Below are 10,172 nucleotides of genomic sequence, written 5' to 3'. Positions count from 1 at the left end.
TTTTGTTGCCGAAAATATATACTTAGATGATGTGGTTATATACCCAGAAATGAACTGTGTGTCAATAATAATTTAAAATATTAGGAAATTCTACGAAAAGCTCATTTTATTAGTCCAAAACAAAAAAAAAAAAGGAGAAGAATCTACTAATGTTAGCACAAATAAATATGAGCCTTAGGAATTACCAACAAATTTAATGACTTATGATTAAAAGTAACGAAAATAATTGTTATTGTAATAAATAATAAATAATAAATAATAAATAATAAATAATGTTAAATGGGAACAAATAATAGAATTATTTTTATGATTTTTTCAGAACAAGAATAATATAGCTGAGAATAAAAAGATACATATGAAATTGAAAATACTTTTTGTTTATATGTTAACGTTTTTTGATAACTCCGTTAATTGAAAATAACAATGTTTTTTCTCTTAATTGATGAATAAATTTAGTTAGATTTTTAACCATCTAATTTAATTCATTCAATTTTTAATAAAATAAATAAGATATTAAAATTTAAATACGACAAAAATAAATACTAATACATCATGAAATATTTAAGAAATATGAATTTTACAATTATTAATTTTTTTTATTTTCTTAACGTTCATATGTTTTCAATGCAACACTAGGCTGCTGTTTTTCAATTCTATTAATAACATCACATTAGTAAATAATCCTTCTGCTTTGACAAGATTGTTTTTGAACAAAGTTTCTGATTCACTACTATTATAATCACACTTTTTTAAAAGACTGATTTTGCATATTACTGATAGCGGACGTCTCTTACGTATCATTTGTTTTATATATATATATATATATATATATATATATATATATATATATATATATATATATATATATATATCTAATAAAATAGACACAAAAATACATAGAAGTATATGTATAATGTTTATTTATTAAAATAAAAATAATAGAAGACACGGTTATACGTAAACATCCATTAAAAACATAAATTTTGTGTTTTTTTAAAATGTTGAGACACAAATTTTTAACATGAGACACTAATTTATTTATAATTTTTTGTTCTATCTAATTTATTAAATACAGTATAAAATTAGTGTCTTTTTATGTCTATGTATTTTTATGTATCTATATTTATGTCTTATTTATAGTGAGACAACACCCAAACACAATCTTATTGAACTTACACACATGTAATCTAGAGGTGTAAATATTTTTACATATATCCATACTAGAGACAACACAACCTTATTGAACTCACACACATGTAATGCAGAGGTGTAAATATTTTTACATATATCCATACAAGAGACTTCTCTCAGACTCCCACAAATAATTCAAAACAACGATACCTGAAATCTCATTATGATTCTTTTTACTAAAGTTTTGTAGAGGAGACAAGAGCTCTTCATAATCAATGTTTTATTATTTATCAAATTATTATTTTATTCGCAAGTGGCTTTAATTTATATTAAAAAAATAATAAAAGTTGTGAACGAAATCACCGAAGAAACAAAACATCAACATTTTAGAATTGAGCTTCCAGATGTTGATATTGGTATTGTTGATGTTGAAAGAGAGATATAGTTGAGGAGTTACATCCTGGTAGAAACTTGAAAGAGTTATCAATTGATGGTTATAGGGATGAAATATTCCCCGATTGGTTAGGCCTTTCTTGCTACTCCAATATAACCAAATTGAGTTTGAGGAGTTTTAAGAATTGTCGTCAGCTTCCTTCATTGGGACAGTTACCCGCTCTGCAGCGTCTGGTGGTATTTAGACTTGATAGGCGGGAAAGAATTGGTGGTGAGTTTTACAACAACACTGAATCATGTCATGAGGTTGAGGGGACACCCTTCAGATCTCTTCCAAGTCTGACATTTCGTGAAATGCCTCACTGGCGAGAGTGGCATATTCCTCATGACTTTGATGGGTTTCCAAAACTTGAATGGCTTTCAATAAAAGACTGTCCGGTGTTAAGTGGAGAAACTGAGTCTGAATGCTGTATCCCACTGTCTCAATAGGAAGGCTGAAGCGTGAATCGTAATACATGGATGAGGCAAGGTCAGAATTGGGATGCACTGAAGTAAGTTTTAGCATTTGTTCAACCTCTCATGTTATTTATCATTTCAATTTTTCCATATGCCTCCTACTTTTTCCTTATCTCTGTCTGATGCAGAGTTTAATGTTGCAAGAAACTCATAGATATGGTATTGCAAGCATTCAATGAAAACCAGTGCAAGTGATGTGAGTGCTTGGCACGACATGCACTTCATCCATTTTAGATGAGTAATTGCAATAGAATTTCTCGTCTCTAATTTAGAAGTCATAACATGCAAAACTTCAGTTCCAACACTCTAGTGAAAAAATTAAATTGATTAAATATGTTGATATAGCACACAATTCTAGCTTCATTGGTTGATGTTTCATCTTTCATACAACACATGTTCTACTTTCTACATTCTTTTAGCATTATGGTACTCTCTCATTATGCTTCTTATAGTAAACTTGACAGTTATCAATTTATCTAGACTGATTATTCTTTGTTCTGTTAAGATGATGAAATCCACCATGGGGGCAATTATGCGCTTCGAAGCTAAAACTCATATGGGGAGCTCAAGACAGATCTTTATCATCCCAAGTAGGAAATGAAGGAGCACAATTCTTTGTATAAGCAAGGAGAATAATGTGGAAGAATTTTAAGGTTGACTGCAAAATTGCAAATGCAGCATGTTCTTGATGTGGTTCAGGCTCCATGAGAATTTTTTATTTCTTGAATCATTGTTTGAGCATTTTAGTCAATTAAATAGATTTTGATACAGGTGCAGTATCAGAGCAGTTAAATGTCAACTTGTGAATATATGCCATAGTTTACAAATAGTTTTACTATTCCTATTGCTTGATTAACATCTCTTTCTCAAGTATGCTTGCATCAGTAAATTAAATTATTATAACGAAACTTTTGAGAAACAAGTGTTAGTATAGTGTTTAAAACTTGAACTATAAGATCAAGTCAGCACTAACCAATAGTTGCATAATACTTTTCTATGTTACATGCTGTAAAGGATAGGCGAATACGATTTATATATATATATAGAAAATGTTGCAAAATTTTATATAACCATAATTCTGTGCTATTTCATTTTTAATGTGCCATTTTTTGCTCCACATTAGCTATAATAGTTCAATTACATTCAATACAATCTAAAGATACCTTATTCTCCTAACTCTTACCGCAAGAGTACCTTTCTTCTTTTCTTTCTTTCTTTTTTCCTGCTTCATTGGATTTCCAATTCAAAACCTGTCCTTAGATTGTAAATATGATTATTAGTTTTGTATTAAATTAGCATTAAAACTTTCAAACCTGAAGCTTTTCAGTTGCTTCTTGTAGTTCTTTTTCTCTTGTTACAGCATCATTAGAAAGTTGTCTTATTTCCACTTGTAGCCCCAACAACAAAGTAGCAGTTGAAAGCAGCTGATCGCTCAGTTGCTTTCCGTTCGCCAGCCAAGGACATTCGAATAGAGAAACATAACAAAGGAGGAAGAATATAACATAGAAAAATAAAGAAAAAGAATCAATTAGAAAGTTGAAGTGGCAACATATTATCAATGAATTCCTTTGCAAATCTCACTAGAAGCAAATAAATAACATTACCTTTTCACTCTCAAGTTCTCTCCTTAGTCTTCCTGTTTCTTGTTCAAGTTCTTCTACTTTCTGCTCCACAAATTAGCGTTTATGAAGAATAATACAACAAATCAGCTTGCGTCAATTAAAAAAATAAAACAAAATATCAGATTGATTGCCTTTGTTCCATTCGCAGCGATCAGCTTCGCCTTGCTTAACTCAGCTTCCAACTGGCGAACCTTATCATCAGAGAGAGCTAACTGTTGCCTAACATTTCCCTGCAACAGAAAGGAAGGAATGAAGGGACAAATCTCCTTACACGGAGCGTAAGCTGTGGCCTGTGTTATGCTAACAACCAAAAGCAGAACCATACCAGCATGGACTCCAAGGTATTGATCTGCTGAGATCTTTCATTAACTAACCTCTGCAATATATAAGAATGGGAACAACTTGTTAGCTTCTCATACTAGAGAGAAAAGGTTCATACTACTCTAGAATAAAAACTTTCAAACCTGAAGCCAATCTATTCGATTTTGTAGGGCTGCTCCTTGAGCCCTGCAACTACTATGATCATTTCCCATGGCAGGCTTTGTATTTGATCCACAAATTTGCTGCAATTCTTCTAACTGATCAAGGTTAAATTTTTCAATGGACTCTTTAGACTCATGCTAGTTCCATGAATCATACATTATCCATGAGATTTTAGCTTACAAAACAATGCAAACAAGAATTATCTTTAAATTATACATTTGTTTTGGAATCCATCCAATGGTATAGATAGTAGTTAAGGTTAGCATATGCTTTTGTTTTATATTAAGATTACAAAATAATATATGCAAAAAAGAATACATAAAGGTTAATAGCATATTCTCTTTCTTTCTAAAAGGAAAGGTCATGAACCAGGACCAGATATATTACGAAGTGGTAATAAACTAATAATTAATAACTGCCTGTGCCATTCTTTTCCATGGGTGGGAAAGGTTTTCAATCAAATTCCTTCGTCAACATTACCTCAGCTTCCGTAGCAAGGCTTCTCCACCGGAAGGCTGCTGCCATGACACCTCTGGCGGCTGCAAAACACTATTGGGAGTCGTGCTGTTCAGATCCAATATCATTGGTGTTGCACCTATACAATTAGTTTTTTTGTTTATTGGAAAAAGTTTACTTAGGTTGATTAAGTTGGCCATCTCACTAGGCTAGGACATTGCTCAAGGACGCTTACAATGATTTTTACTTGATTATCTACTAATATAAGCTTTACAGTAATAGTAAGTGCTTAAAGAGTCAGAAGGTTGTGTTCCTAACCCATATAGGAAACTACTAAAACCGTCTAAACTTATAACATAATCAAATAGGACACGTAAAGTAGAAAAGCCCTCCTTTTGTGATTCTTAAAGCAGGTACATGCCCTGTCAAGTAGCCATGTTTATTGTTACATGTATGCCTCGTTCAGCATATTACTTGCTTTGATAGAACATTCCTGACAAAATCATGCAAAGTGATTAACATCTATATGAATGACAATAACATTCAGTAAAGTGTCTTACATATAATATAATTACGAGGGGAGAGAAGAGACTAATCACTTATGTACATGAGATCTCTGAAGTACATACCCGCGTATGTATATATGTAGGTATGTATATACATATACACAATCCCCAACTTTAAAAGAGGTCCAGTTTTCTTCTGTTGATTCATCACCTCCGTACATAGCATCCATCCTGGTTATGATTCTTCTCACCATGGGAATTACCCTGAGTTTCTATAAGATATTGATCTAGCTTCTGCATTGACTCTATCATTGTTGCCACAAATATTAGTAGTATCTGAGTCAGATGAACCATATAAATACATTCTGTTTGTCACAATCATATGCAGAAACTCCAAACTGCTCCCTCAAATCAGATGCAAAAATTCTTGCTGTTCTTTCTGTCCGGCTGCAGCAGCATCAGGAGTTAAAAGGTCAGCTGTTCTAACTGCTTCTCCAGCTTTGTTATCCTTGGTTGTTTTACCAGTTTCTATAGGAGAATATGGTAGCAATAAATGTAAAACTTTGTGATCAGGTCTTTGAGCATGCTCCTCAGTTTCTTGTGCATTTATACCCTCATCAAACTGTCTAGTGTCCATGTCCAGTGGGACACTTCCGTTCAAATCAATATTCTGTTCACTACGATCTCTACAACTCTCAGTTTTGAGAATTGGCTGGTACTTCTGGCATCTCCTTTTATCATGGATGTTTCTGTGCCAACGTCACTATTAGAACCAAAGCCACCTCTAACATCATGTTCATGATCTGCACAGTTGAACTCGTGTATTTTGGCGTTGTTCTCCTCTTATATCAGAATCATGCTTACTAGTGACACTTCCTTCATTGATTGAACTTTGAATTTGGTCGTCTTCATGTGTATTTTGGCATTCTTCACTTCTAACATCAGAATGACTCTTCTCAGTTCTACTTGCTTCGTTGGTTGAAGTTTTAACTTGATCTGTTTCATGTGTCTTTTGGGATTCTTCACTTCTAATATCAGAGTGATGCTTCTCAGTGACACTATCTTTGTTGGTTGAAGTTTGAACTTGATCTGTTTCATGTGCATTTCGGCATTCTTCACTTGTAATATCAGAAGGATGCTTCTCAGTGACACTTGCTTCATTGGCTGAAGTTTGAACTTGATCCACCTCTTGCGTATTTCGGTGTTCTTCACATTTTTTATCAGGGTCATGTTTCTCAATGACACTTGCTTCATTGCTTGAAGCTTGAATTTGATCTCCGTCATCATGCTTCTGCACAGTAGTAGCCATTCCTGTCTTAACATCTGTTAGGGACTTGGGTATTATGGGTGCTCAAAGTCCCACATCGAGTAGTATGGGATGCTTGATGTTGTATATAAGGAGAGTGGTTCTTCCCCCTTAACAACTAACTTTTAAGTTGTGGTTTCCCACTTTCCTTAGATACTTAACAACATCATTGTTACTATGTTCCTCAGCAAGCTGTTTTTCTCTGCCTGAGGCTCCACTGACCAGACTTTAACACTTAGCTTTTAAGGTGTGGTATCCCACTTTCTTTAGATACTTAACAACATCATTGTTACTATGTTCCTCAGCAAGCTGTTTTTCTCTGCCTGAGGCTCCACTGACGACTCCATTCTCTTCGTCTTCAAGAGTTCTTTGCATAGACTTTAATTGCTCGCTCACATGTTGAATGAAATGCCCGAAGTTGTGTTTCCCTACATAACATCGTTGAACATTAGTGGTCTAAAATTCTAATATCACAATGAAGTTGAACATTAGTGGTCTAAAATTCTAATATCACAATGAAGTAAGATGCAGGTGAAGAAGTTGCATCATGAAGCGGAGGTGTAAATCAGCATGTAAAGTGACTATTATACAGAAGCAATTTATGAATACTGCATTCAGAAATTTTTATTGAAATAACAGAGTAAGAGTAGAGTGTATATATAAAAGAAATTTTTATTGAAATAACAGAGTAAGAGTAGAGTGTATATATAAAAGAAATGTTTAGTAGTGCATATTCTAATCAAGACAACACAATTAATCATCCAGAAACCTGCATTGTTGTTTAGGCTAAGATCATAGCTCTCAAATTAGTAGTCAAGAACTATAGAAATAGAACCTTATAATTTTGTGTCAATTATTGATAGAGGAAGGGTGTATAAATAGAACAATTGTTTTTAAGTAGCAATAACTCTGAAGTTTTCACTAAATAAGGCTCCCCAAACCCTACCCTTTTTTAGGATTTAGATCTTCTAAAGTTTGAATTTCACTTTAGAAGGTAAAGTTTGATCTCTCACCATTTATTTCATAGGTGGGACTAAGAGAAAATATGAGAGAGAAACCATTCAAAGGTGAGAGATCAAACTTTATCCTCTAAAGTGAAATTCAAACTTTAGAGGATCCAAATCCCCTTTTTTATGTCTATTTCTATGTCCATTACATTTCATTTCCGTTTTTCAGAATAGTTCAAGAAAATCCAACCAAAACCTATGAAAGTATACACTATTTATGATGATTCTAGTTAAAATTTCCTATTCTTATCAAATTTTACTCTTGACACAAATTGTTAATGCAATGAAAAAGAAACAAAGAAGCTGGAAGAAGTATTGTAACTTGAGTCTACATTGGAAAATAAGATGATCGTCTTTACTCATTCAACATAATTTTCAAATCATACACATCCCATTATTATAATAAATAACAAGAAATAATGCCTTACTGAAGCTTTAGCCTTTCCCTGGCACCTCTTAACCTCCGCCTCTCTGAATCAAGATCTTGCATTGCAGAATTTATCTGAAGCTCAAGAACAGAAACCTTCGAGAGTGCTTCTTCTCGGGCTGCCTAATAACAATGGCAATGAAATTTCTTAGATTCAAATAGAGAGGCTTCCTCTGCAGTCTCATTGAAATAAATCAATAACGTTACCAACATGCATGTGCGAAAAGCATACACAATTTAACTAAAAAAAACTTTTCTATTAAAACATTCTGATACCTACCTTTTCACTCTCAAGGTCTTTCATTAATCTTCTTTTTTCCTGATCAAGTTCTCCAATTTTCTGCTCCATGAAATACCATGTATGTTCAGCTAAATATTAAACAAAACATGATAAAGGCAACATGATACTCACCATGAATAGGTTTAAGAGTGTGCCATAAAAAAACAACAAAAAGAAAAAGGTTTAATATATCTGGAGGTGCCCATAGTTTCCCTCAAGTTTCATTTAGATCCATATAGTTTAAAACTTTGTAATTAATTCCATATATTATACAATAAATTTTAATCAAGTCCCTATAACTTAAATGTTTTTAGTTAAGTCTCTATATTTGACAAACATTTTTTAACAGGTCTCTTTACTATAAAACTTTTGCGATCAAGTCTCTGTATTGTACCGAAATTTTCAAGAGAAAAACAGGGATTTATCATCCAGTATAGGAGCTTCATTGCAAAATCGTTTAACCAAAGGGACTTGATTTAAAAAACATGTCAACAGTATAGGAAATTGACTAGAAATGCTTAAAGTATAGAGACATGACTTGATTAATTATTCTTATATGATATAGAAACTTGATCCCAAACTTTTAAACTGTAAGGATGTAATTCATAATCGAGTACAACTATAGGTGTCTCTGGAGTAACCAAACAAAAGAGTTACCAGTCTACCTTTACTCCGTGTGCAGTGGTCAGCCTCTCTTCATGTAATCGGTTTTCCAATTGGCGAACCTTACTATCAGAGACAATTAGCTTCTTCTTGGTATCCTCCTACAACAGGAAAGAATGAAGTGAAAAAAGTCTTTATAAAGTACATAAGTGGTGGATTTCTTATGTCAACAACCAAAATCTAAACCATACAAGATTTGACGTCAACATCTCGATGAGTAAACGCCTTTCTCTCTCAGACTCCTATAATATACCAAAGGGACAGACAGCTTGTAAGCTTCTTAAAATGTAGAGTACAATTTCTTATTCCTTTATTATTAAGAACTATCAAACCTGAAACTTATCTATTGTTTCTTGTAGCTCCTTTTCTCTTTTAGCAGCAGCATCAGTGAGTCGTCTCCATTCCTCGTGTTCCCGAGAAACACTTGAACCGTTTCCCATGGCAGGTTTCTGTTCTTTGGTTACTCTATCAACGACCCCTAGCTAGTTTCTTCTGTTTCGGATCCACAGTGTTCTGTATTGCTTTTAATAGTTCAGGTAATATTTTGCAATGGATTCTTTGTGATTTTAATTCCTGTACAACAAATCATAAATTAGGCACCACGCTGTAGCTTGCAAAATAACAAAAAGAATAAGTCATTTCTTTTAGAATCAACAGAATACAGAGAAAGGTGTTATGAATCAGATATGCTTTTCTTTTAGAATCTATAGCATGCTGAATTAAAGATCACATATGCTTTTCTTCTAGGTGAAGATTACACACTAATAGAAACAAAGAAAGAATAAATTAAGACAGTTGTTGAAGGATTTCGTATAAATTTCTTGACAAGACAAGAAAAACCATTTTTATTAGGTTTCTGAATTAATAAAATATAGATTTGTTACAAAATTTGTTTTGAACTCTAAAACCATTCATCAATATTCAACAACCCAAACAGCACCAACAAAACAACATCGTTCAACAACTTGCTTAACTTCGTCTTGTCTTTTAAGAATAAGCCCATAACATTATAAAACAATGTAAAATTCTAATGACCCTGCAAAAGTTGATATATATATATATATATAAATATATATATAGCTTCAAGCATAAGATGCAAACACTATAAATAGGATTTCAACACTGAATTTGGGATTCTCTCCCAAGTGAGATTCTTCACTCCTTAGTTTCAGATAGGATGGGAGTGTCAATGAGGAGAGGAACGAAATGCTATTTGTTGTTTAATAAAATTCTGTTGGAGTTTATTTTTACCATAATAAAATTTAAAAGTAACTTAACTAATGATCAGAGAGGAGTATTTTTATAAAAATACCCATGGTGGACATTGTTAACTTCCACCATATTGCAGGTATATTCACATCTACCTCGCCATATCTTAATTG

The 10,172-nt window shown here is 32.9% G+C and overlaps 2 protein-coding genes across 2 annotated transcripts; both read right to left on the bottom strand.

The window, feature by feature from the left end:
* Positions 1-3,117: 3,117 nt before the first annotated feature.
* LOC110271219 (uncharacterized) lies at positions 3,118-5,419 on the bottom strand. The gene is made up of 5 exons (XM_088484919.1): positions 5,359-5,419; positions 4,626-4,684; positions 4,127-4,282; positions 3,988-4,038; positions 3,118-3,892 (listed from the first exon to the last, which is right to left on the bottom strand). The coding sequence occupies exons 1-5, from the start codon at positions 5,417-5,419 to the stop codon at positions 3,746-3,748; spliced, it is 474 nt and encodes a 157-aa protein (XP_088341045.1). The 3' UTR covers positions 3,118-3,745.
* Positions 4,545-9,395, bottom strand: LOC148569175 (uncharacterized). Its single transcript, XM_088485799.1, has 7 exons — positions 9,123-9,395; positions 8,982-9,032; positions 8,793-8,891; positions 8,128-8,187; positions 7,849-7,970; positions 5,231-6,841; positions 4,545-5,094 (listed from the first exon to the last, which is right to left on the bottom strand). The coding sequence occupies exons 1-6, from the start codon at positions 9,228-9,230 to the stop codon at positions 6,772-6,774; spliced, it is 510 nt and encodes a 169-aa protein (XP_088341925.1). The 5' UTR covers positions 9,231-9,395; the 3' UTR covers positions 4,545-5,094; positions 5,231-6,771.
* Positions 9,396-10,172: the final 777 nt, after the last annotated feature.

This window comes from Arachis ipaensis, chromosome B4 (assembly GCF_059453495.1).
Source record: "Arachis ipaensis isolate K30076 ecotype BB chromosome B4, ASM5945349v1, whole genome shotgun sequence".
Lineage (NCBI taxonomy): Eukaryota > Viridiplantae > Streptophyta > Magnoliopsida > Fabales > Fabaceae > Arachis > Arachis ipaensis.
Note: the sequence above shows the minus strand (reverse complement) of the source record. Positions and strands in the feature narration are given on the sequence as shown.